We start from the raw sequence: 27886 nt of genomic DNA on the forward strand, positions 1-27886 counted from the left end.
TTATAGAGAGAGAGAGAGCAGTGTGTCAGGTATTATAGAGAGGAGAGAGAGAGAGCAGTGTGTCAGGTATTATAGAGAGGGGGAGAGCAGTGTGTCAGGTATTATAGAGAGGGGGGAGAGAGAGCAGTGTGTCAGGTATTATAGAGAGAGAGAGCAGTGTGTCAGGTATTATAGAGAGGAGAGAGAGCAGTGTGTCAGGTATTATAGAGAGAGAGAGCAGTGTGTCATGTATTATAGAGAGGAGAGAGAGCAGTGTGTCAGGTATTATATAGAGGGGGGAGAGAGCAGTGTGTCAGGTATTATAGAGAGAGAGAGCAGTGTGTCAGGTATTATAGAGATGAGAGAGAGAGAGCAGTGTGTCAGGTATTATAGAGAGGAGAGAGAGCAGTGTGTCAGGTATTATAGAGAGGAGAGAGAGAGAGCAGTGTGTCAGGTATTATAGAGAGGAGAGAGAGCAGTGTGTCAGGTATTATAGAGAGGAGAGAGAGAGAGCAGTGTGTCAGGTATTATAGAGAGGAGAGAGAGCAGTGTGTCAGGTATTATAGAGAGGAGAGAGAGCAGTGTGTCAGGTATTATAGAGAGGAGAGAGAGAGAGCAGTATGTCAGGTATTATAGAGAGGAGAGAGAGAGAGAGCAGTGTCAGGTATTATAGAGAGGAGAGAGAGAGAGCAGTATGTCAGGTATTATAGAGAGGAGAGAGAGAGAGAGCAGTGTCAGGTATTATAGAGAGGAGAGAGAGCAGTGTGTCAGGTATTATATAGAGGAGAGAGAGAGAGCAGTGTGTCAGGTATTATAGAGAGGAGAGAGAGAGAGCAGTGTGTCAGGTAATATAGAGAGGAGGAGAGAGCAGTGTGTCAGGTATTATAGAGAGGAGGGAGAGAGAGAGCTGTGTCAGGTATTATAGAGAGGAGAGAGAGAGAGCAGTGTGTCAGGTAATATAGAGAGGAGGAGAGAGCAGTGTGTCAGGTATTATAGAGAGGAGGGAGAGAGAGAGCTGTGTCAGGTATTATAGAGAGGAGAGAGAGAGAGCAGTGTCAGGTATTATAGAGAGAGAGAGAGAGAGCAGTGTGTCAGGTATTATAGAGAGGAGAGAGAGAGAGAGAGAGAGAGCAGTGTGTCAGGTATTATAGAGAGGAGAGAGAGAGCTGGGCCGTCAGGGGGCGGAGCTGTAGGGACTTGTGTTAGACGCCACATGATGCCAGTTTTCTGGATGAGGCTAGTCACACAGTGTCCTGGATGAGGCTAGTCACACAGTGTCCTGGATGAGGCTAGTCACACAGTGTCCTGGATGAGGCTAGTCCCACAGTGTCCTGGATGAGGCTAGTCCCACGGTGTCCTGGATGAGGCTAGTCACACGGTGTCCTGGATGAGGCTAGTCCCATGGTGTCCTGGATGAGGCTAGTCACACGGTGTCCTGGATGAGGTTAGTCACACAGTGTCCTGGATGAGGCTAGTCACACAGTGTCCTGGATGAGGCTAGTCACATGGTGTCCTGGATGAGGCTAGTCCCACAGTGTCCTGGATGAGGCTAGACACACGGTGTCCTGGATGAGGTTAGTCACACAGTGTCCTGGATGAGGCTAGTCACACAGTGTCCTGGATGAGGCTAGTCACATGGTGTCCTGGATGAGGCTAGTCACACAGTGTCCTGGATGAGGCTAGTCACACTGTGTCCTGGATGAGGCTAGTCCCATGGTGTCCTGGATGAGGCTAGTCACACGGTGTCCTGGATGAGGCTAGTCACACAGTGTCCTGGATGAGGCTAGTCACACAGTGTCCTGGATGAGGCTAGTCCCACGGTGTCCTGGATGAGGCTAGTCACACGGTGTCCTGGATGAGGCTAGTCCCATGGTGTCCTGGATGAGGCTAGTCACACGGTGTCCTGGATGAGGTTAGTCACACAGTGTCCTGGATGAGGCTAGTCACACAGTGTCCTGGATGAGGCTAGTCACATGGTGTCCTGGATGAGGCTAGTCACACAGTGTCCTGGATGAGGCTAGACACACGGTGTCCTGGATGAGGTTAGTCACACAGTGTCCAGGATGAGGCTAGTCACACAGTGTCCTGGATGAGGCTAGTCACACAGTGTCCTGGATGAGGCTAGTCACACTGTGTCCTGGATGAGGCTAGTCCCATGGTGTCCTGGATGAGGCTAGTCACACGGTGTCCTGGATGAGGCTAGTCACACGGTGTCCTGGATGAGGCTAGTCACACAGTGTCCTGGATGAGGCTAGTCACACAGTGTCCTGGATGAGGCTAGTCACACGGTGTCCTGGATGAGGCTAGTCACACAGTTCCCTGGATGAGGCTAGTCACACAGTGTCCTGGATGAGGCTAGTCCCACAGTGTCCTGGATGAGGCTAGTCCCATGGTGTCCTGGATGAGGTTAGTCACACTGTGTCCTGGATGAGGCTAGTCACACAGTGTCCTGGATGAGGCTAGTCACACAGTGTCCTGGATGAGGCTAGTCCCACAGTGTCCTGGATGAGGCTAGTCCCACAGTGTCCTGGATGAGGCTAGTCACACAGTGTCCTGGATGAGGCTAGTCCCACAGTGTCCTGGATGAGGCTAGTCCCACAGTGTCCTGGATGAGGCTAGTCCCACAGTGTCCTGGATGAGGCTAGTCCCACAGTGTCCTGGATGAGGCTAGTCACACAGTGTCCTGGATGAGGCTAGTCCCACAGTGTCCTGGATGAGGCTAGTCCCACAGTGTCCTGGATGAGGCTAGTCCCACAGTGTCCTGGATGAGGCTAGTCCCACAGTGTCCTGGATGAGGCTAGTCACACAGTGTCCTGGATGAGGCTAGTCCCACAGTGTCCTGGATGAGGCTAGTCCCACAGTGTCCTGGATGAGGCTAGTCACACAGTGTCCTGGATGAGGCTAGTCACACAGTGTCCAGGATGAGGCTAGTCACACAGTGTCCTGGATGAGGCTAGTCACACAGTGTCCTGGATGAGGCTAGACACACAGTGTCCTGGATGAGGCTAGTCCCACAGTGTCCTGGATGAGGCTAGTCCCACAGTGTCCTGGATGAGGCTAGTCACATGGTGTCCTGGATGAGGCTAGTCCCACAGTGTCCTGGATGAGGCTAGTCCCACAGTGTCCTGGATGAGGCTAGTCCCACAGTGTCCTGGATGAGGCTAGTCCCACAGTGTCCTGGATGAGGCTGTTCCCACAGTGTCCTGGATGAGGCTAGTCCCACAGTGTCCTGGATGAGGCTAGTCACATGGTGTCCTGGATGAGGCTAGTCCCACAGTGTCCTGGATGAGGCTAGTCACACTGTGTCCTGGATGAGGCTAGTCCCACAGTGTCCTGGATGAGGCTAGTCCCACAGTGTCCTGGATGAGGCTAGTCCCACAGTGTCCTGGATGAGGCTAGTCCCACAGTGTCCTGGATGAGGCTAGTCCCACAGTGTCCTGGATGAGGCTAGTCACATGGTGTCCTGGATGAGGCTAGTCCCACAGTGTCCTGGATGAGGCTAGTCACACTGTGTCCTGGATGAGGCTAGTCCCACAGTGTCCTGGATGAGGCTAGTCCCACAGTGTCCTGGATGAGGCTAGTCACACTGTGACATGGATGAGGCTAGTCCCACAGTGTCCTGGATGAGGCTAGTCCCACAGTGTCCAGGATGAGGCTAGTCACACAGTGTCCTGGATGAGGCTAGTCCCACAGTGTCCAGGATGAGGCTAGTCACACAGTGTCCTGGATGAGGCTAGTCCCACAGTGTCCAGGATGAGGCTAGTCCCACAGTGTCCAGGATGAGGCTAGTCCCACAGTGTCCAGGATGAGGCTAGTCCCACAGTGTCCAGGATGAGGCTAGTCCCACAGTGTCCTGGATGAGGCTAGTCCCACAGTGTCCTGGATGAGGCTAGTCCCACAGTGTCCTGGATGAGGCTAGTCCCACAGTGTCCTGGATGAGGCTAGTCCCACAGTGTCCTGGATGAGGCTAGTCCCACAGTGTCCTGGATGAGGCTAGTCCCACAGTGTCCTGGATGAGGCTAGTCCCACAGTGTCCTGGATGAGGCTAGTCACACAGTGTCCAGGATGAGGCTAGTCCCACAGTGTCCTGGATGAGGCTAGTCCCACAGTGTCCTGGATGAGGCTAGTCCCACAGTGTCCTGGATGAGGCTAGTCCCATGGTGTCCTGGATGAGGCTAGTCCCACAGTGTCCTGGATGAGGCTAGTCCCACAGTGTCCTGGATGAGGCTAGTCCCACAGTGTCCTGGATGAGGCTAGTCCCACAGTGTCCTGGATGAGGCTAGTCCCACAGTGTCCTGGATGAGGCTAGTCCCACAGTGTCCAGGATGAGGCTAGTCCCATGGTGTCCTGGATGAGGCTAGTCACACAGTGTCCTGGATGAGGTTAGTCACACGGTGTCCTGGATGAGGCTAGTCACATGGTGTCCTGGATGAGGCTAGTCCCACAGTGTCCTGGATGAGGCTAGTCCCACAGTGTCCTGGATGAGGCTAGTCACATGGTGTCCTGGATGAGGCTAGTCCCACAGTGTCCTGGATGAGGCTAGTCCCACAGTGTCCTGGATGAGGTTAGTCACACGGTGTCCTGGATGAGGCTAGTCACATGGTGTCCTGGATGAGGCTAGTCCCACAGTGTCCTGGATGAGGCTAGTCCCACAGTGTCCTGGATGAGGCTAGTCCCATGGTGTCCTGGATGAGGCTAGTCCCACAGTGTCCTGGATGAGGCTAGTCCCACAGTGTCCTGGATGAGGCTAGTCCCACGGTGTCCTGGATGAGGCTAGTCCCACAGTGTCCAGGATGAGGCTAGTCACACAGTGTCCTGGATGAGGCTAGTCCCACGGTGTCCTGGATGAGGCTAGTCACACAGTGTCCAGGATGAGGCTAGTCCCACAGTGTCCTGGATGAGGCTAGTCCCACAGTGTCCTGGATGAGGCTAGTCCCACAGTGTCCTGGATGAGGCTAGTCCCACAGTGTCCTGGATGAGGCTAGTCCCACAGTGTCCTGGATGAGGCTAGTCCCACAGTGTCCTGGATGAGGCTAGTCACACAGTGTCCTGGATGAGGCTAGTCCCACAGTGTCCTGGATGAGGCTAGTCCCACAGTGTCCTGGATGAGGCTAGTCCCACAGTGTCCTGGATGAGGCTAGTCCCACAGTGTCCTGGATGAGGCTAGTCCCACAGTGTCCAGGATGAGGCTAGTCCCATGGTGTCCTGGATGAGGCTAGTCACACAGTGTCCTGGATGAGGTTAGTCACACGGTGTCCTGGATGAGGCTAGTCACATGGTGTCCTGGATGAGGCTAGTCACACGGTGTCCTGGATGAGGCTAGTCACACGGTGTCCTGGATGAGGCTAGTCACACAGTGTCCTGGATGAGGCTAGTCACACAGTGTCCTGGATGAGGCTAGTCCCACAGTGTCCTGGATGAGGCTAGTCACACAGTGTCCTGGATGAGGCTAGTCCCACAGTGTCCTGGATGAGGCTAGTCCCATGGTGTCCTGGATGAGGCTAGTCCCACAGTGTCCTGGATGAGGCTAGTCCCACAGTGTCCTGGATGAGGCTAGTCCCACGGTGTCCTGGATGAGGCTAGTCCCACAGTGTCCAGGATGAGGCTAGTCACACAGTGTCCTGGATGAGGCTAGTCCCACGGTGTCCTGGATGAGGCTAGTCACACAGTGTCCAGGATGAGGCTAGTCCCACAGTGTCCTGGATGAGGCTAGTCCCACAGTGTCCTGGATGAGGCTAGTCCCACAGTGTCCTGGATGAGGCTAGTCCCACAGTGTCCTGGATGAGGCTAGTCCCACAGTGTCCTGGATGAGGCTAGTCCCACAGTGTCCTGGATGAGGCTAGTCACACAGTGTCCTGGATGAGGCTAGTCCCACAGTGTCCTGGATGAGGCTAGTCCCACAGTGTCCTGGATGAGGCTAGTCCCACAGTGTCCTGGATGAGGCTAGTCCCACAGTGTCCTGGATGAGGCTAGTCCCACAGTGTCCAGGATGAGGCTAGTCCCACAGTGTCCTGAATGAGGCTAGTCCCACAGTGTCCTGGATGAGGCTAGTCCCACAGTGTCCTGGATGAGGCTAGTCCCACAGTGTCCTGGATGAGGCTAGTCCCACAGTGTCCTGGATGAGGCTAGTCCCACAGTGTCCTGGATGAGGCTAGTCACACAGTGTCCTGGATGAGGCTAGTCCCACAGTGTCCTGGATGAGGCTAGTCCCACAGTGTCCTGGATGAGGCTAGTCCCACAGTGTCCAGGATGAGGCTAGTCCCACAGTGTCCTGGATGAGGCTAGTCACACAGTGTCCTGGATGAGGCTAGTCACACGGTGTCCTGGATGAGGCTAGTCCCACAGTGTCCTGGATGAGGCTAGTCACACAGTGTCCTGGATGAGGCTAGTCACACGGTGTCCTGGATGAGGCTAGTCCCACAGTGTCCTGGATGAGGCTAGACACACAGTGTCCTGGATGAGGCTAGTCACATGGTGTCCTGGATGAGGCTAGTCACACAGTGTCCTGGATGGCAGTGGTGATTAAGGAGAGTCAGGACTGATTAGCAACGAGCAACAGCTGCATTCAAGGACACTAGTTAAAGTGTTGCAGACAGGCCTGGAGGCTGGTTGGCAACGTGTAGCAGCTTGTTGAGTTGCTGCGTTCAAGGACACCAGTTAAAGTGTTGCAGACAGGCCTGGAGGCTGGTTGGCAACGTGTAGCAGCTTGTTGAGTTGCTGCGTTCAAGGACACCAGTTAAAGTGTTGCAGACAGGCCTGGAGGCTGGTTGGCAACGTGTAGCAGCTTGTTGAGTTGCTGCGTTCAAGGACACTAGTTAAAGTGTTGCAGACAGGCCTGGAGGCTGGTTGGCAACGTGTAGCAGCTTGTTGAGTTGCTGCGTTCTAGGACACTAGTTAAAGTGTTGCAGACAGGCCTGGAGGCTGGTTGGCAACGTGTAGCAGCTTGTTGAGTTGCTGCGTTCAAGGACACTAGTTAAAGTGTTGCAGACAGGCCTGGAGGCTGGTTGGCAACGTGTAGCAGCTTGTTGAGTTGCTGCGTTCAAGGACACTAGTTAAAGTGTTGCAGACAGGCCTGGAGGCTGGTCGGCAACGTGTAGCAGCTTGTTGAGTTGCTGCGTTCAAGGACACCAGTTAAAGTGTTGCAGACAGGCCTGGAGGCTGGTTGGCAACGTGTAGCAGCTTGTTGAGTTGCTGCGTTCTAGGACACTAGTTAAAGTGTTGCAGACAGGCCTGGAGGCTGGTTGGCAACGTGTAGCAGCTTGTTGAGTTGCTGGGGAGCTGCGTTAAAGTTGTGGTGTTTAAATCTGGTCCTCTCCTGAATTTGTGTTTGTTCTGAACACCATTAAGCTGCACGCTGTTATCACTGTTTCCTGCTTCATTTCCATAGCGACCGTTCCATAGCGACCGTTCCATAGTGACGAGCAGACCGCATGTAAGCCCCCGGACAATGAGATAAGAAAATCACCTGTGTGTGTGTGTGTGTGTGTGTGTGTGTGTGTGTGTGTGTGTGTGTGTGTGTGTGTGTGTGTGTGTGTGTGTGAGAGAGTTAGTATCAATGACCATCATCTCTTCTGGTTTACAGTGTGGTGGGTTTAAGTGACTGGGGAATCCTTTCTGTGGGTCATAATATTTAGTTCATTGATAAATGTTATTAAATGTCAATATTTGTCATGTGCGCCAAATACAACAGGTGTAGTAGACCTTACAGTGAAATGCTGAATACAACAGGTGTAGTAGACCTTACAGTGAAATGCTGAATACAACAGGTGTAGTAGACCTTACAGTGAAATGCTGACTACAACAGGTGTAGTAGACCTTACAGTGAAATGCTGAATACAACAGGTGTAGTAGACCTTACAGTGAAATGCTGAATACAACAGGTGTAGTAGACCTCACAGTGAAATGCTGAATACAACAGGTGTAGTAGACCTCACAGTGAAATGCTGAATACAACAGGTGTAGTAGACCTTACAGTGAAATGCTGAATACAACAGGTGTAGTAGACCTTACAGTGAAATGCTGAATACAACAGGTGTAGTAGACCTTACAGTGAAATGCTGAATACAACAGGTGTAGTAGACCTCACAGTGAAATGCTGAATACAACAGGTGTAGTAGACCTCACAGTGAAATGCTGAATACAACAGGTGCAGTAGACCTTACAGTGAAATGCTGAATACAACAGGTGTAGTAGACCTTACAGTGAAATGCTGAATACAACAGGTGTAGTAGACCTTACAGTGAAATGCTGAATACAACAGGTGTAGTAGACCTCACAGTGAAATGCTGAATACAACAGGTGTAGTAGACCTCACAGTGAAATGCTGAATACAACAGGTGTAGTAGACCTTACAGTGAAATGCTGAATACAACAGGTGTAGTAGACCTTACAGTGAAATGCTGAATACAACAGGTGTAGTAGACCTTACAGTGAAATGCTGAATACAACAGGTGTAGTAGACCTTACAGTGAAATGCTGAATACAACAGGTGTAGTAGACCTCACAGTGAAATGCTGAATACAACAGGTGTAGTAGACCTCACAGTGAAATGCTGAATACAACAGGTGTAGTAGACCTCACAGTGAAATGCTGAATACAACAGGTGTAGTAGACCTCACAGTGAAATGCTGAATACAACAGGTGTAGTAGACCTTACAGTGAAATGCTGAATACAACAGGTGTAGTAGACCTTACAGTGAAATGCTGAATACAACAGGTGTAGTAGACCTTACAGTGAAATGCTGAATACAGCAGGTGTAGTAGACCTTACAGTGAAATGCTGAATACAACAGGTGTAGTAGACCTTACAGTGGAATGCTGAATACAACAGGTGTAGTAGACCTTACAGTGAAATGCTGAATACAACAGGTGTAGTAGACCTCACAGTGAAATGCTGAATACAACAGGTGTAGTAGACCTTACAGTGAAATGCTGAATACAACAGGTGTAGTAGACCTTACAGAGAAATGCTGAATACAACAGGTGTAGTAGACCTTACAGTGAAATGCTGAATACAACAGGTGTAGTAGACCTTACAGTGAAATGCTGAATACAACAGGTGTAGTAGACCTTACAGTGAAATGCTGAATACAACAGGTGTAGTAGACCTTACAGTGAAAGGCTGAATACAACAGGTGTAGTAGACCTTACAGTGAAATGCTGAATACAACAGGTGTAGTAGACCTTACAGTGAAATGCTGAATACAACAGGTGTAGTAGACCTTACAGTGAAATGCTGAATACAACAGGTGTAGTAGACCTTACAGTGAAATGCTGAATACAACAGGTGTAGTAGACCTTACAGTGAAATGCTGAATACAACAGGTGTAGTAGACCTCACAGTGAAATGCTGAATACAACAGGTAGACCTTACAGTGAAATGCTGAATACAACAGGTAGACCTTACAGTGAAATCCTGAATACAACAGGTGTAGTAGACCTCACAGTGAAATGCTGAATACAACAGGTAGACCTTACAGTGAAATGCTGAATACAACAGGTAGACCTTACAGTGGAATGCTGAATACAACAGGTGTAGTAGACCTTACAGTGAAATGCTGAATACAACAGGTGTAGTAGACCTCACAGTGAAATGCTGAATACAACAGGTGTAGTAGACCTTACAGTGAAATGCTGAATACAACAGGTGTAGTAGACCTTACAGAGAAATGCTGAATACAACAGGTGTAGTAGACCTTACAGTGAAATGCTGAATACAACAGGTGTAGTAGACCTTACAGTGAAATGCTGAATACAACAGGTGTAGTAGACCTTACAGTGAAATGCTGAATACAACAGGTGTAGTAGACCTTACAGTGAAAGGCTGAATACAACAGGTGTAGTAGACCTTACAGTGAAATGCTGAATACAACAGGTGTAGTAGACCTTACAGTGAAATGCTGAATACAACAGGTGTAGTAGACCTTACAGTGAAATGCTGAATACAACAGGTGTAGTAGACCTCACAGTGAAATGCTGAATACAACAGGTAGACCTTACAGTGAAATGCTGAATACAACAGGTAGACCTTACAGTGAAATCCTGAATACAACAGGTGTAGTAGACCTCACAGTGAAATGCTGAATACAACAGGTAGACCTTACAGTGAAATGCTGAATACAACAGGTAGACCTTACAGTGAAATGCTGAATACAACAGGTGTAGTAGACCTTACAGTGAAATGCTGAATACAACAGGTGTAGTAGACCTTACAGTGAAATGCTGAATACAACATGTGTAGTAGACCTTACAGTGAAATATTGAATACAACAGGTGTAGTAGACCTTACAATGAAATGCTGAATACAACAGGTGTAGTAGACCTTACAGTGAAATGCTGAATACAACAGGTGTAGTAGACCTTACAGTGAAATACTTACTTACAGGCTCTAACCAACAGTGCCAAAAAGGTATTAGGTGAACAATAGGTAGGTAAAGAAATAAAACAACAGTAAAAAGACAGGCTACATACAGTAGAGAGGCTATATACAGTAGAGAGGCTATATACAGCAGCGAGGCAACATACAGTAGTGAGGCTATAAACAGTAGAGAGGCTATATACAGAGTAGCGAGGCAACATACAGTAGTGAGTCTATAAACAGTAGAGAGGCTATATACAGTAGAGAGGCTATAAAAGTAGGGAGGCTACATACAGTAAAATGTGTGTGTGTGTTGGGTTGTAGCAGGTGTTTGTGTGTGTGTGTTGGGTTGTAGCACTCTGGGGAGTGGCCGTGCTGAGTGTGTAACTCTGGGGAGTGGCCGTGCTGAGTGGCCGTGCTGAGTGTGTAACTCTGGGGAGTCCTATGAGGTGACTAGTGTCCTCCCTTCATAACACATGTTGAGACACTTTGCATAACTGCACAGGGAAGTGTCCATTGCAACAAAAGGAATCCACGTCTGTGAACATCAGTGTGTGTGTGTGTGTGTGTGTGTGTGTGTGTGTGTGTGTGTGTGTGTGTCTGTGTGTCTGTGTGTGTGTGTGTGTGTGTGTGTGTGTGTGTGTGTGTGTGTGTGTGTGTGTGTGTGTGTGTGTGTGTGTGTGTGTGTGTGTGTATGCTCATACCAGGGTCATATATCAGTGCCAGTCAAAACATTTCCCCTTTTTTTTTAAATTAGAGTTCTCTATTTAACAATGCTGACACCACACACACACACACACACACACACACACACACACACACTGCTCTGGCAGGAAGCTATGCAAATCTGATTCTGCAAATGTCTGACCGCTGAGCAGCAGGGTTTTGTATTAGAGACATTAATGTGTTTTACACTGACTAGATGAACACCTTGTGGCTCTCTTTCTCTCTCTCTCCTCTCTCTTTCTTTCCATCTCTCTCTCTCCTCTCTCTTTCTCTCCATCTCTCTCTCTCCTCTCTCTTTCTCTCTCTCCCCCTCATGTTATCTCTCCTTCTCTCCCTTGATTCTATCCCTCCACCTCCCTACTGGTTTCCATAGTGATGTGCACAGTATTGTGTCTGTCGATCAATCAAATAATCAGTCAATCATTACACAAGTTGGCTGAGGGGGATGTGTGATGATGACCAATTTCAATGTGATAACTGAACCTATAAAGTGTGACTCAATGGCTTGTGAATAACCTGTTCTGATTAGCCCACTGTAGTTCCTGTGTCTTAACTAACCTGATATGATTGGCTTCTGTAGTTCCTATGTCTTAAATAACCTTATCTGATTGGCTCCTTTTTGTTCCCGTGTCTGTAAAACCCGATATGATTGGCTTCTGTAGTTCCTGTGTCTGAAATAACCTTATCTGATTGGCTCCCTGTAGTTCCTGTGTGTGAAATAACCTGTTCTGATTGGCTCCCTGTAGTTCCTGTGTCTGAAGAACATCCGTACGTTCCTGGGGGTGTGTCAGGAGAAGTTTCACCTGAGGAAGACTGAACTGTTTGAAGCCTTCGACCTGTTTGATGTCAGAGACTTCGGCAAGGTGTGTGTGTGTGTGTGTGTGTGTGTGTGTGTGTGTGTGTGTGTGTGTGTGTGTGTGTGTGTGTGTGTGACATCACCTCACCTCATCTGAACTCTCTATTGTTCTCTCTCTCGTTTTACATGTACATTTTAGTCATAAAGCCGACGCTCTGATCCGGAGAGACTTACAGTTACAGTACATTCATCTTCAGATGGCTAGGAGAGACGACCATTCATCTTCAGATAGCTAGGAGAGACGACCATTCATCTTCAGATAGCTAGGAGAGACGACCATTCATCTTCAGATAGCTAGGAGAGACGACCATTCATCTTCAGATAGCTAGGAGAGACGACCATTCATCTTCAGATAGCTAGGAGAGACGACCATTCATCTTCAGATAGCTAGGAGAGACGACCATTCATCTTCAGATAGCTAGGAGAGACGACCATTCATCTTCAGATAGCTAGGAGAGACGACCATTCATCTTCAGATAGCTAGGAGAGACGACCATTCATCTTCAGATAGCTAGGAGAGACGACCATTCATCTTCAGATAGCTAGGAGAGACGACCATTCATCTTCAGATAGCTAGGAGAGACGACCATTCATCTTCAGATAGCTAGGAGAGACGACCATTCATCTTCAGATAGCTAGGTGAGACGACCATTCATCTTCAGATGGCTAGGAGAGACGACCATTCATCTTCAGATAGCTAGGTGAGACGACCATTCATCTTCAGATAGCTAGGAGAGACGACCATTCATCTTCAGATGGCTAGGAGAGACGACCATTCATCTTCAGATAGCTAGGTGAGACGACCATTCATCTTCAGATAGCTAGGAGAGACGACCATTCATCTTCAGATGGCTAGGAGAGACGACCATTCATCTTCAGATAGCTAGGAGAGACGACCATTCATCTTCAGATAGCTAGGAGAGACGACCATTCATCTTCAGATAGCTAGGAGAGACGACCATTCATCTTCAGATAGCTAGGAGAGACGACCATTCATCTTCAGATAGCTAGGAGAGACGACCATTCATCTTCAGATAGCTAGGTGAGACGACCATTCATCTTCAGATAGCTAGGTGAGACGACCATTCATCTTCAGATAGCTAGGAGAGACGACCATTCATCTTCAGATAGCTAGGAGAGACGACCATTCATCTTCAGATAGCTAGGAGAGACGACCATTCATCTTCAGATAGCTAGGTGAGACGACCATTCATCTTCAGATAGCTAGGAGAGACGACCATTCATCTTCAGATAGCTAGGAGAGACGACCATTCATCTTCAGATAGCTAGGAGAGACGACCATTCATCTTCAGATGGCTAGGAGAGACGACCATTCATCTTCAGATAGCTAGGTGAGACGACCACACAGAACATTCATCTTCAGATAGCTAGGAGAGACGACCACATACAGTACATTCATCTTCAGATAGCTAGGAGAGACTTACAGTTACAGTACATTCATCTTCAGATGGCTAGGAGAGACGACCATTCATCTTCAGATAGCTAGGAGAGACGACCATTCATCTTCAGATAGCTAGGAGAGACGACCATTCATCTTCAGATAGCTAGGTGAGACGACCATTCATCTTCAGATAGCTAGGAGAGACGACCATTCATCTTCAGATAGCTAGGAGAGACGACCATTCATCTTCAGATAGCTAGGAGAGACGACCATTCATCTTCAGATGGCTAGGAGAGACGACCATTCATCTTCAGATAGCTAGGTGAGACGACCACACAGAACATTCATCTTCAGATAGCTAGGAGAGACGACCACATACAGTACATTCATCTTCAGATAGCTAGGAGAGACTTACAGTTACAGTACATTCATCTTCAGATGGCTAGGAGAGACGACCACATACAGTACATTCATCTTCAGATGGCTAGGTGGGACGACCATTCATCTTCAGATAGCTAGGTGAGACGACCATTCATCTTCATATAGCTAGGTGAGACGACCATTCATCTTCAGATAGCTAGGTGAGACGACCACATACAGTACATTCATCTTCAGATAGCTAGGTGAGACGACCACATACAGAACATTCATCTTCAGATAGCTAGGAGAGACGACCATTCATCTTCAGATAGCTAGGTGAGACGACCATTCATCTTCAGATAGCTAGGTGAGACGACCATTCATCTTCAGATAGCTAGGTGAGACGACCATTCATCTTCAGATAGCTAGATGAGACGACCACATACAGAACATTCATCTTCAGATAGCTAGGTGGGACGACCACACAGAACATTCATCTTCAGATAGCTAGGTGAGACGACCATTCATCTTCAGATAGCTAGGAGAGACGACCATTCATCTTCAGATAGCTAGGAGAGACGACCATTCATCTTCAGATAGCTAGGTGAGACGACCATTCATCTTCAGATAGCTAGGTGAGACGACCATTCATCTTCAGATAGCTAGGTGAGACGACCATTCATCTTCAGATAGCTAGGAGAGACGACCATTCATCTTCAGATAGCTAGGTGAGACGACCATTCATCTTCAGATAGCTAGGTGAGACAACCATTCATCTTCAGATAGCTAGGAGAGACGACCATTCATCTTCAGATAGCTAGGTGAGACGACCATTCATCTTCAGATAGCTAGGTGAGACGACCATTCATCTTCAGATGGCTAGGAGAGACGACCATTCATCTTCAGATAGCTAGGTGAGACGACCATTCATCTTCAGATAGCTAGGAGAGACGACCATTCATCTTCAGATGGCTAGGAGAGACGACCATTCATCTTCAGATAGCTAGGTGAGACGACCATTCATCTTCAGATAGCTAGGAGAGACGACCATTCATCTTCAGATGGCTAGGAGAGACGACCATTCATCTTCAGATAGCTAGGAGAGACGACCATTCATCTTCAGATAGCTAGGAGAGACGACCATTCATCTTCAGATAGCTAGGAGAGACGACCATTCATCTTCAGATAGCTAGGAGAGACGACCATTCATCTTCAGATAGCTAGGAGAGACGACCATTCATCTTCAGATAGCTAGGTGAGACGACCATTCATCTTCAGATAGCTAGGTGAGACGACCATTCATCTTCAGATAGCTAGGAGAGACGACCATTCATCTTCAGATAGCTAGGAGAGACGACCATTCATCTTCAGATAGCTAGGAGAGACGACCATTCATCTTCAGATAGCTAGGTGAGACGACCATTCATCTTCAGATAGCTAGGAGAGACGACCATTCATCTTCAGATAGCTAGGAGAGACGACCATTCATCTTCAGATAGCTAGGAGAGACGACCATTCATCTTCAGATGGCTAGGAGAGACGACCATTCATCTTCAGATAGCTAGGTGAGACGACCACACAGAACATTCATCTTCAGATAGCTAGGAGAGACGACCACATACAGTACATTCATCTTCAGATAGCTAGGAGAGACTTACAGTTACAGTACATTCATCTTCAGATGGCTAGGAGAGACGACCATTCATCTTCAGATAGCTAGGAGAGACGACCATTCATCTTCAGATAGCTAGGAGAGACGACCATTCATCTTCAGATAGCTAGGTGAGACGACCATTCATCTTCAGATAGCTAGGAGAGACGACCATTCATCTTCAGATAGCTAGGAGAGACGACCATTCATCTTCAGATAGCTAGGAGAGACGACCATTCATCTTCAGATGGCTAGGAGAGACGACCATTCATCTTCAGATAGCTAGGTGAGACGACCACACAGAACATTCATCTTCAGATAGCTAGGAGAGACGACCACATACAGTACATTCATCTTCAGATAGCTAGGAGAGACTTACAGTTACAGTACATTCATCTTCAGATGGCTAGGAGAGACGACCACATACAGTACATTCATCTTCAGATGGCTAGGTGGGACGACCATTCATCTTCAGATAGCTAGGTGAGACGACCATTCATCTTCATATAGCTAGGTGAGACGACCATTCATCTTCAGATAGCTAGGTGAGACGACCACATACAGTACATTCATCTTCAGATAGCTAGGTGAGACGACCACATACAGAACATTCATCTTCAGATAGCTAGGAGAGACGACCATTCATCTTCAGATAGCTAGGTGAGACGACCATTCATCTTCAGATAGCTAGGTGAGACGACCATTCATCTTCAGATAGCTAGGTGAGACGACCATTCATCTTCAGATAGCTAGGTGAGACGACCACATACAGAACATTCATCTTCAGATAGCTAGGTGGGACGACCACACAGAACATTCATCTTCAGATAGCTAGGTGAGACGACCATTCATCTTCAGATAGCTAGGAGAGACGACCATTCATCTTCAGATAGCTAGGAGAGACGACCATTCATCTTCAGATAGCTAGGTGAGACGACCATTCATCTTCAGATAGCTAGGTGAGACGACCATTCATCTTCAGATAGCTAGGTGAGACGACCATTCATCTTCAGATAGCTAGGAGAGACGACCATTCATCTTCAGATAGCTAGGTGAGACGACCATTCATCTTCAGATAGCTAGGTGAGACAACCATTCATCTTCAGATAGCTAGGAGAGACGACCATTCATCTTCAGATAGCTAGGTGAGACGACCATTCATCTTCAGATAGCTAGGTGAGACGACCACATACAGTACATTCATCTTCAGATAGCTAGGTGAGACGACCATTCATCTTCAGATAGCTAGGTGGGACGACCATTCATCTTCAGATAGCTAGGTGAGACGACCACATACAGTACATTCATCTTCAGATAGCTAGGTGAGACGACCATTCATCTTCAGATAGCTAGGTGAGACGACCATTCATCTTCAGATAGATAGGTGAGACGACCATTCATCTTCAGATAGCTAGGAGAGACGACCATTCATCTTCAGATAGCTAGGTGAGACGACCATTCATCTTCAGATAGCTAGGTGAGACGACCACATACAGTACATTCATCTTCAGATAGCTAGGTGAGACGACCATTCATCTTCAGATAGTTAGGTGGGACGACGATTCATCTTCAGATAGCTAGGTGAGACGACCACATACAGTACATTCATCTTCAGATAGCTAGGTGAGACGACCATTCATCTTCAGATAGCTAGGTGAGACGACCACATACAGTACATTCATCTTCAGATAGCTAGGTGAGACGACCATTCATCTTCAGATAGCTAGGTGGGATGACCATTCATCTTCATATAGCTAGGTGGGACGACCATTCATCTTCAGATAGCTAGGTGAGACGACCATTCATCTTCAGATAGCTAGGTGAGACGACCACATACAGTACATTCATCTTCAGATAGCTAGGTGGGACGACCATTCATCTTCAGATAGCTAGGTGAGACGACCATTCATCTTCATATAGCTAGGTGAGCCGACCACATACAGTACATTCATCTTCAGATAGCTAGGTGAGACGACCACATACAGAACATTCATCTTCAGATAGCTAGGAGAGACGACCATTCATCTTCAGATAGCTAGGTGAGACGACCATTCATCTTCAGATAGCTAGGTGAGACGACCATTCATCTTCAGATAGCAAGGTGAGACGACCATTCGTCTTCAGATAGCTAGGTGAGACGACCACATACAGAACATTCATCTTCAGATAGCTAGGTGGGACGACCACACAGAACATTCATCTTCAGATAGCTAGGTGAGACGACCATTCATCTTCAGATAGCTAGGAGAGACGACCATTCATCTTCAGATAGCTAGGAAAGACGACCATTCATCTTCAGATAGCTAGGTGAGACGACCATTCATCTTCAGATAGCTAGGAGAGACGACCATTCGTCTTCAGATAGCTAGGTGAGACGACCATTCATCTTCAGATAGCTAGGTGAGACGACCATTCATCTTCAGATAGCTAGGTGGGACGACCATTCATCTTCAGATAGCTAGGTGAGACGACCATTCATCTTCAGATAGCTAGGAGAGACGACCATTCATCTTCAGATAGCTAGGTGAGACGACCATTCATCTTCAGATAGCTAGGTGAGACGACCATTCATCTTCAGATAGCTAGGTGTGACGACCATTCATCTTCAGATAGCTAGGTGAGACGACCACATACAGAGCATTCATCTTCAGATAGCTAGGTGAGACGACCATTCATCTTCAGATAGCTAGGAGAGACGACCACATACAGAACATTCTGAAAATATTCTGACCCTTTGACTTTTCCGTTACGTTACAGCCTTGTTCTAAAATTGCGTAAATTGTTTTTCTTCCTCATCAATATACACACAATACTTCATAATGACAAATGTAAAAACAGGTTTTTAGAAACTTTTGTAAATGTATAAAAAATGTAAAATGTAAATATTATATTTACATAAGTATTCAGACCTTTTACTCGGTACTTTGTTGAAGCACCTTTGGCAGTGATTACAGCCTCTAGTCTTCTTGGGTATGACACTACAAGCTTGGCACACCTGTATTTGGGGAGTTTCTCCCATTCATCTCTGCCTGAGGTTGGATAGGGAGCGTCGCTGCACAGCTATTTACAGGTCTCTCCAGAGATGTTTGATTGGGTTCAAGTCCGGGCTCTGGCTGGGCCACTCAAGGACATTCAGAGACTTGTCCCGAAGCCACTCCTGCGTTGTCTTGGCTGCGTGCTTAGGGTCGTTGTCCTGTTGGAATGTGAACCTTCGCCCCAGTCTGAGGTCCTGAGCACCCTGGAGTAGGTTTTTTTGGCAAACTCCAAGCAGGCTGTCATGTGCCTTTCACTGAGGAGTGGGTTCTGTCTGGCCACTCTACCTTAAAGGCCTGATTGGTGGAGTGCTGCTGAGATGGTTGTCCTCCTGGAAGGGTCTCCCATCTCCACAGAGCAACTCTAGAGCTCTGTCAGAGTGACCATCGGGTTCTTGGTCACCTCCCTGAGCAAGGCCCTTCTCCCCCGATTGCTCAGTTTGGCCGGGTGGCCAGCTTCTTCCATTTAACAATGATGGAGGCCACTGTGTTATTGGGGACCTTCAATGCTGCAGACATGTTTTGGTACCCTTCCCCAGATCTGTGCCTCGACACAATCCTGTCTCGGGGGGTCATTTTTACTATTTTATTGCCTTACAACCTGGAATTAAAATATATATTTTTTGAGGTGTATCATTTGATTTACACAACATGGCCCCCCCTCTTTGAAGATGCAAAATATTTTGTAAACATGATGAACTGGAGATCAATTTCGAGTCTCATAGCAAAGGGTCTGAATACTTATGTAAATAAGGCATTTTATGTTTTTACATTTAGTAAACATTTATTTTTTTTAAATCATTTTTTTACACTTTGTCATTATGGGTTTATTGTGTGTAGATTGATGAGGATTTAAAACATTGTTATTTTTATTGAATCCATTTTAGAATAAGGCTGTAACGTAACAACATGTGGGAAAAGGGGGAGGGGTCTGAATACCTTCGGAATGCTCTGTTTCACAGTCCAGTAGGAAAAGGGGGAGGGGTCTGAATACCTTCGGAATGCTCTGTTTCACAGTCCAGTAGGAAAAGGGGGAGGGGTCTGAATACTTTCGGATTGCTCTGTTTCACAGTCCAGTAAGAAAAGGGGGAGGGGTCTGAATACCTTCTGAATGTTCTGTTTCACCGTCCAGTAGGAAAAGGGGGAGGGGTCTGAATACCTTCGGAATGCTCTGTTTCACAGTCCAGTAGGAAACAGACAACAGGTTTTATTCAGGAGGGTGGGGGCTGTCGGGGCGGGACGGCCAAGAGGGCTCGGGGTTGTTGAGTCTGAAGGGAGGAGCAGTTCCCCTTGCTGTCGTCTGAACGTGTGTGTGTGCGTGTGTGCGCGTGCGTGTGCGTGTGCGTGTGTGTGTGTGTGTGTGTGTGTGTGTGTGTGTGTGTGTGTGTGTGTGTGTGTGTCGTCTTTGACATGGGGGTTACAGCTGTTTTCTTTCGTTTTATTCTGCTCACACTCTACAGCTTCCTGTCAACGTGTCACCACGGTTACCATAAGCCGACCCAGTTACAGGAACAAGGCTTGTTTCTCTTTGAGACCCCAGAACACAGTCCACATACTTATGGCCATATAGTGTCCATGCAGTACCAGTCTTCTGTTGATCTGCTCTCTTCCTTCTCCTCTACTTCAGGTTTCACTTCTCTCTCTCTCTCGCTCTCACTTCTTTCTCTCTCTCTCTCTTTCTCTCTCTCTCACTTCTTTCTCTCTCACTTCTTTCTCTCTCTCTCTCTTTCTCTCTCTCTCTCTCTCTCTCTCTCTCTCTCTCTCTCTTGCTCTCACTTCTTTCTCTCTCTCTCTTTCTCTCTCTCTCTCTCTCTCTCTCTCTCTCTCTCACTTCTTTCTCTCTTCAAGACGCTGTAGCTTCTCTCTCTCTTTCTCTCTCTCTCGCTCACTCTCACTTCTTTCTCTCTTCTTCAAGACGCTGTAGTTTCGGTCTCTCTCTCTCTCTCTCTCTCTCCATCCAGTTGCTGAGTCATAGCAAAACTGTAAGACAGAGAGGGAGCAATAGAAGCGTTCCAGTATATTGTCCCTCTCGTGTCCTTTCATAAATAGGTTCCGTTTTCTGTCTGCTAAACAGCTCACCACCAGCAAAACGACAGCAATTAAATATCTAGCATATTTATCTAAAAAGTCTCTTTATACCTTTCTATGTCATCCCATGTCTCCCTATGTCATCCCATGTCTCTCTATGTCATCCCATGTCTCTCTATGTCATCCCATGTCTCTCTATGTCATCCCATGTCTCTCTACGTCTTCCCATGTCTCTCTATGTCATCCCATGTCCCTGTATGTCATCCCATGTCTCTCTATGTCATCCCATGTCTCTCTATGTCTTCCCATGTCTCTCTATGTCATTCCATGTCTTTCTATGTCATCCCATGTCTCTCTATGTCTTCCCATGTCTCTCTATGTCATTCCATGTCTTTCTATGTCATCCCATGTCTCTCTATGTCATCCCATGTCTCTCTATGTCTTCCCATGTCTCTCTATGTCATTCCATGTCTTTCTATGTCATCCCATGTCTCTCTATGTCATCCCATGTCTCTCTATGTCATCCCATGTCTCTCTATGTCCTCCCATGTCTCTCTATGTCACCCCTGTATGTCTGTGTTTCAGGTGATAGATACCTTGTCCATTCTGTCCCAGTCCCCCATCTCCATCCAGAAGGGTTTCCAGTAAGTTACTTTATAAACTCAACCATCAACCATTCTCCTTTCTTCTTTATTGGAACATTAAACACTATCTTTATGTCTTCTCTCTCTCCCCACCTCCCCCATCTCTCTCTCTCTCCCCACCTCCCCCATCTCTCTCTCTCTCTCTCTCTCTCTCTCTCTCTCTCTCTCTCTCCCCACCTCCCCCATCTCTCTCTCTCTCTCTCTCTCTCTCCCCACATCCCCCATCTCTCCCCTCTCTCTCTCCCCACCTCCCCCATCTCTCTCTCCCCAACTCCCCCATCTCTCTCTCTCCCCACCTCCCCCATCTCTCTCTCTCCCCACCTCCTTCATCTCTCTCTCTCCCCACCTCTCCCATCTCTCCACTCTCTCTCTCTCTCTCTCTCTCCAGGTCTTTCCCAATTGATGTCTGTATTGCTGATGATGATATCTACAACGGTCTCTCTGACCAGATTGAGTAAGTTACTGTGTGTGTGTGTGTGTATGTGTGTGTGTGTGTGTGTGTTGAATCATAATGACTAATTTGATCCTCTCTCTCTCCCCCTTCCTCCCTCTCTCTCCCTTCCTCCCCTCTCTCTCCCCTCCCCTTTCTCTCTCCCTCCCCTCTCTCTCCCCCCTCTCTCCCTCCCCTCTCTCTCTCTCCCTCCCTCCACTCTCTCTCTCTCCCTCCCTCTCTCTCCCCCTCTCTCCCCCATCTCTCTCCCTCCTCTCTCTCTCCCTCCTCTCCCTCCCCCCTCCCCTTTCTCTCTCCCTCCCCTCTCATCTCCTTCCCTCCCTCCCCTCTCCTTCCCTCCCTCTCTCACCCCCTCTCTCTCTCTCTCCCTCCCCTCTCTCTCCCCCTCCCCTTTCTCTCTCCCTCCCCTCTCTCTCCCCCCTCTCTCCCTCCCCTCTCTCTCTCTCCCTCCCTCCACTCTCTCTCTCTCCCTCCCTCTCTCTCCCCCTCTCTCCCCCATCTCTCTCCCTCCTCTCTCTCTCCCTCCTCTCCCTCCCCCCTCCCCTTTCTCTCTCCCTCCCCTCTCATCTCCTTCCCTCCCTCCCCTCTCCTTCCCTCCCTCTCTCACCCCCTCTCTCTCTCCCTCCCCTCTCTCTCCCCCTCCCCTTTCTCTTTCCTTCCACTCTCTCTCTCCCTCCCCTCTCTCTCTCTCCCTCCCCTCTCTCACTCCCCTCTCTCCCCCTCTCAGTGAAACAGTGGACGAGGATGATGACCTTTATGACTGTGTGGAGGATGAGGAGAATGAGGGGGATGAGATATATGAAGACCTGATGAGGGCCGATGAGCCATCGGAGATGGTGAGAGAAGACAACGGTCAATACTACCAGAGATGTGTTAACTCAGCTACATTGTTTTCACACTTAAAGGATGGGGGAGCTGTTTTTACACTCGGGAATGGTCATTTTATGGTTGTGTATTGGTTCTGTTATGGTTTTGTTATTGTTGTGTATTGGTTCAGTTATGGTTGTGTTATGGGTGTGTTATGGTTTTGTTATGGGTTTGTTATTGTTGTGTATTGGTTCTGTTATGGTTTTGTTATGGGTTTGTTATGGTTGTGTTATTGTTGTGTATAGTTGTGTTATGGGTTTGTTATGGTTGTGTTATGGTTGTGTTATGGGCTTGTTATGGGTTTGTTATTGTTGTGTATTGGTTCTGTTATGGTTGTGTTATGGGTTTGTTATGGTTGTGTTATGGTTGTGTTATGGGTGTGTTATGGTTGTGTTATGGTTGTGTTATGGTTGTGTTATGGGTGTGTTATGGGTTTGTTATGGTTGTGTTATGGGTGTGTTATGGTTGTGTTATGGGTTTGTTATGGTTGTGTTATGGTTGTGTTATGGTTGTGTTATGGGTTTGTTATGGTTGTGTTATGGTTGTGTTATGGTTGTGTTATGGGTTTGTTATGGTTGTGTTATGGTTGTGTTATGGTTGTGTTATGGTTGTGTTATGGTTGTGTTATGGTTGTGTAATTGTGGTTGTATTACAGCAGCATCAGCAGAAGATGGAGGTGGATAAGAGAGAATGCTGCCTGCAGGAGATCAGACTGACAGAGGAGAAATACACTGACACGCTGGAGTCCATATTACAGGTATTACTTTTTCTCTATGTCCTCCTTCTCTCTTTCTCTCTGTCCTCCTTCTCTCTGTCCTCATTCTCTCTGTCCTCCTTCTCTCTTTCTCTATGTCCCTTCTTCTCTCTTTCTCTATGTCCCTTCTCTCTTTCTCTATGTCCCTTCTTCTCTCTTTCTCTTTCCTCATCCTCTCTTTCTCTTTCCTCATCCTCTCTTTCTCTGTCCTCCTCCTCTCTTTCTCTGTCCTCCTTCTCTCTTTCTCTCTGTTCTCCTTCTCTCTTTCTCTCTGTCCTCCTTCTCTCTTTCTCTCTGTCCTCCTTTCTTTCTCTCTGTCCTCTTTCTCTCTGTCCTCCTCCTCTCTTTTTCTCTGTCCTCCTCCTCTCTTTCTCTCTGTCCTCCTCCTCTCTTTCTCTCTGTCCTCTTTCTCTCTGTCCTCCTCCTCTCTTTCTCTCTGTCCCTTCTTCTCTCTTTCTCTCTGTCCTCCTTCTCTCTTTCTCTGTCCTCTTTCTCTGTCCTCCTTCTCTCTTTCTCTCTGTCCTCCTTCTCTCTGTCCCTCCTTCTCTCTTTCTCTCTGTCCCTCCTTCTCTCTTTCTCTCTGTCCTCCTTCTCTCTTTCTCTCTGTCCCTCCTTCTCTCTTTCTCTGTCCTTCTTCTCTTTTTCTATGTACATCCTCTCTTTCTCTCTGTCCCTCCTTCTCTCTTTCTCTGTCCTTCTTCTCTCTTTCTATGTACCTCCTCTCTTTCTCTCTGTCCCTCCTTCTCTCTTTCTCTGTCCTTCTTCTCTCTTTCTATGTACCTCCTTCTCTCTTTCTCTGTCCTTCTTCTCTCTTTCTATGTACCTCCTTCTCTCTTTCTCTCTGTCCTCCTTCTCTCCTTCTCTCTGTTCTCCTCTCCTTCTCTCTGTCCCCCTTCTCTCTTTCTCTGCCCCTCCTTCTCTCTTTCTCTGCCCCTCTTTCTATCTATCCCTCCTTCTCTCTGCCCCTCCTTCTCTCTTTCTATGTCCCTCATTCTCTATGTCCCTTCTTCTCTCTTTCTCTCTGTCCCTCATTCGCTCTTTCTCTATATACCTTCTTCTCTCTTTCTCGATGTCCCTCATTCTCTCTTTCTCTATATACCTTCTTCTCTCTTTCTCTATGTCCCTTCTTCTCTCTTTCTCTCTGTCCCTCATTCTCTCTTTCTCTATATACCTTCTTCTCTCTTTCTCTATGTCCCTTCTTCTCTCTTTCTCTCTGTCCCTCATTCTCTCTTTCTCTATATACCTTCTTCTCTCTTTCTCTATGTCCCTTCTTCTCTCTTTCTCTCTGTCCCTCATTCTCTCTTTCTCTATATACCTTCTTCTCTCTTTCTCTATGTCCCTTCTTCTCTCTTTCTCTCTGTCCCTCATTCTCTCTTTCTCTATATACCTTCTTCTCTCTTTCTCTATGTCCCTTCTTCTCTCTTTCTCTCTGTCCCTCATTCTCTCTTTCTCTATATACCTTCTTCTCTCTTTCTCTATGTCCCTTCTCCTCTCTTTCTCTCTGTCCCTCATTCTCTCTTTCTCTATATACCTTATTCTCTCTTTCTCTATGTCCCTTCTTCTCTCTTTCTCTCTGTCCCTCATTCTCTCTTTCTCTATGTACTTTCTTCTCTCTTTCTCTATGTCCCTCCATCTCTCTTTCTCTTGCTCTGTCAAGCTCTCTTCTTTCTCCCTCCTCTCTCTTTCTCTCTCTAGCTCTCTTCTTCTCTCTCTCTCATTCTCCCTCCTTCTCTCCCTCTCTTTCTCTCTAGCTCTCTTCTCTCTCTCTCATTCTCTCTCCTTCTCATCCTCTCTCTGTCCCTCCTTCTCGCTCCCTCCTTCTCTCTCCCTCTCTCTCTAGCTCTCTTCTTCTCTCTCTCCCTCCTCCCTCCCTCTCTCTCTCCTTCTCTCTCCCTCCTCTCTCTACATCTCTTCTTCTGTCTCTGTCTCTGTCTCTGTCTCTCTCTCTCTCTGCTGTCAAACTTAACTGTAACTCTCTCTCTCACTCTCTCTCTCTCTCTCTCTCTGTCTCTCTTTCTCTCTCTCTCTCGCTCTCTGCTGTCAAACTGAACTGTAATTCTCTCTCTCTCTCTCTCTCTTACTGCTGTCAAACTGAACTCTCTCTCTCTCCCTCTCTCTCTCTGTGTGCGTAGCACTTCATGAAGCCCCTCCAGAAGTTCCTTCAGCCTCACGACATAGAGAGCATCTTCATCAACACGGCGGTATGTTCTGTTCTTCCTTCTGTACATAGTATTGTGTTTATACTCTGACTATACCAAACATTAAGAACACCTTTCTAATACTTTGACCTCAGAACAGCCTCAGTTTGTCAGGGCACAGCAAGGTGTCGAAAGCCTTTCCACAGGGACGCTGGCATGTGTTGACTCTAACGCTTCCCACAGTTGTGTCAAGTTGGCTGGACGTCCTTTGGGTGGTGGACCATTCTTGATACACACTGGAAAATGTTGAGCGTGAAAAACCCAGCAGCGTTGCAGTTCTTGACACAAACCGGTGCGCCTGGCACCTACTACAATACCCCGTTCAAAGGCACTTTGATTTTGCCTTGCCCATCCACACTCTGAATGACACACACACACAATCCCTGTCTCACTTGTCTCGAGGCTTTAAAAATCCTTCTTTAACTCGTCTCCTCCCCTTCATCTACACTGATTGAAGTGGATTTAACAAGTGACATCAATAAGGGATCATAACTTTCACCTGGATTCACCTGGTCAGTCTATGTCATGGAAAGAACAGGTGTTCCTAATGTTCTGTCCGACTGAATATTCCATGTGTTCCTAATGTTTTGTATAGTGACTGTAGAAAGAAGTCATTGTCTCCATAGGTGTGTGTGTAGGGTAAACTGTGTGTGTAGGGTGAACTGTGTGTATAGGGTAAACTGTGTGTGTAGGGTAAACTGTGTGTGTAGGGTGAACTGTGTGTATAGGGTAAACTGTGTGTGTAGGGTAAACTGTGTGTGTAGGGTGAACTGTGTGTATAGGGTAAACTGTGTGTGTAGGGTAAACTGTGTGTGTAGGGTGAACTGTGTGTGTAGGGTAAACTGTGTGTGTAGGGTAAACTGTGTGTGTAGGGTAAACTGTGTGTGTAGGGTAAACTGTGTGTGTGTAGGGTAAACTGTGTGTGTAGGGTAAACTGTGTGTGTAGGGTAAGCTGTGTGTGTAGGGTAAACTGTGTGTGTAGGGTAAACTGTGTGTGTGTAGGGTAAACTGTGTGTGTAGGGTAAACTGTGTGTGTACAGGGTAAACTGTGTGTGTAGTGGGTAAACTGTGTGTGTAGTGGGTAAACTGTGTGTATGTAGTGTAAACTGTGTGTGTGTAGGGTAAACTGTGTGTGTGTAGGGTAAACTGTGTGTGTACAGGGTAAACTGTGTGTGTACAGGGTAAACTGTGTGTGTAGTGGGTAAACTGTGTGTGTAGTGGGTAAACTGTGTGTATGTAGGGTAAACTGTGTGTGTAGGGTAAACTGTGTGTGTGTGTAGGGTAAACTGTGTGTGTGTGTAGGGTAAACTGTGTGTGTGTAGGGTAAACTGTGTGTGTGTAGGGTAAACTGTGTGTGTACAGGGTAAACTGTGTGTGTACAGGGTAAACTGTGTGTGTAGTGGGTAAACTGTGTGTGTAGTGGGTAAACTGTGTGTGTGTAGGGTAAACTGTGTGTGTAGGGTAAACTGTGTGTGTGTGTAGGGTAAACTGTGTGTGTGTAGGGTAAACTGTGTGTACTGGTAAACTGTGTGTGTGTAGGGTAAACTGTGTGTGTAGGGTAAACTGTGTGTGTAGGGTAAACTGTGTGTGTATAGGGTAAACTGTGTGTGTGTAGGGTAAACTGTGTGTGTAGGGTAAACTGTGTGTGTAGGGTAAACTGTGTGTGTAGGGTAAACTGTGTGTGTAGGGTAAACTGTGTGTGTGTAGGGTGAACTGTGTGTGTAGGGTAAACTGTGTGTGTAGGGTAAACTGTGTGTGTAGGGTAAACTGTGTGTGTGTAGGGTAAACTGTGTGTGTAGGGTAAACTGTGTGTGTAGGGTAAACTGTGTGTGTAGGGTAAACTGTGTGTGTGTAGGGTAAACTGTGTGTGTAGGGTAAACTGTGTGTGTATAGGGTAAACTGTGTGTGTGTAGGGTAAACTGTGTGTGTAGGGTAAACTGTGTGTACTGGTAAACTGTGTGTGTACTGGTAAACTGTGTGTGTGTAGGGTAAACTGTGTGTGTACTGGGTAAACTGTGTGTGTGTAGGGTAAACTGTGTGTGTGTACAGGGTAAACTGTGTGTACTGGTAAACTGTGTGTGTAGGGTGAACTGTGTGTACTGGTAAACTGTGTGTGTACAGGGTAAACTGTGTGTGTACTGGTAAACTGTGTGTGTACTGGTAAACTGTGTGTGTACTGGGTAAACTGTGTGTGTGTAGGGTAAACTCTGTATGTGTATGGTAAACTGTGTGTGTGTAGGGTAAACTGTGTGTACTGGTAAACTGTGTGTGTACAGGGTAAACTGTGTGTGTAGGGTAAACTGTGTGTGTAGGGTAAACTCTGTATGTGTATGGTAAACTCTGTATGTGTACTGGTAAACTATGTGTGTACTGGTAAACTGTGTGTGTACTGGGTAAACTGTGTGTGTACTGGGTAAACTGTGTGTGTGTAGGGTAAACTGTGTGTGTGTAGGGTAAACTATGTGTGTACAGGGTAAACTGTGTGTGTAGGGTAAACTGTGTGTGTGTAGGGTAAACTGTGTGTGTAGGGTAAACTGTGTGCGTAGGGTAAACTGTGTGTGTGTAGGGTAAACTGTGTGTG

General features: G+C 47.2%; 1 protein-coding gene across 1 annotated transcript in view; it reads left to right on the top strand.

Moving 5' to 3' along the window:
* Positions 1 to 27886, top strand: part of LOC110517164 (proto-oncogene vav-like) — a 78418-nt gene that overhangs the window by 25750 nt on the left and 24782 nt on the right. The window contains exons 3-8 of the mRNA XM_036948263.1: positions 11809 to 11925; positions 20977 to 21035; positions 21424 to 21489; positions 22214 to 22322; positions 23012 to 23110; positions 25240 to 25308. Coding sequence (XP_036804158.1) covers positions 11809 to 11925; positions 20977 to 21035; positions 21424 to 21489; positions 22214 to 22322; positions 23012 to 23110; positions 25240 to 25308 — 519 coding nt within the window. The remainder of the gene's footprint in view (positions 1 to 11808; positions 11926 to 20976; positions 21036 to 21423; positions 21490 to 22213; positions 22323 to 23011; positions 23111 to 25239; positions 25309 to 27886) is intronic.

Source organism: Oncorhynchus mykiss, chromosome 17, assembly GCF_013265735.2.
Source record: "Oncorhynchus mykiss isolate Arlee chromosome 17, USDA_OmykA_1.1, whole genome shotgun sequence".
Lineage (NCBI taxonomy): Eukaryota > Metazoa > Chordata > Actinopteri > Salmoniformes > Salmonidae > Oncorhynchus > Oncorhynchus mykiss.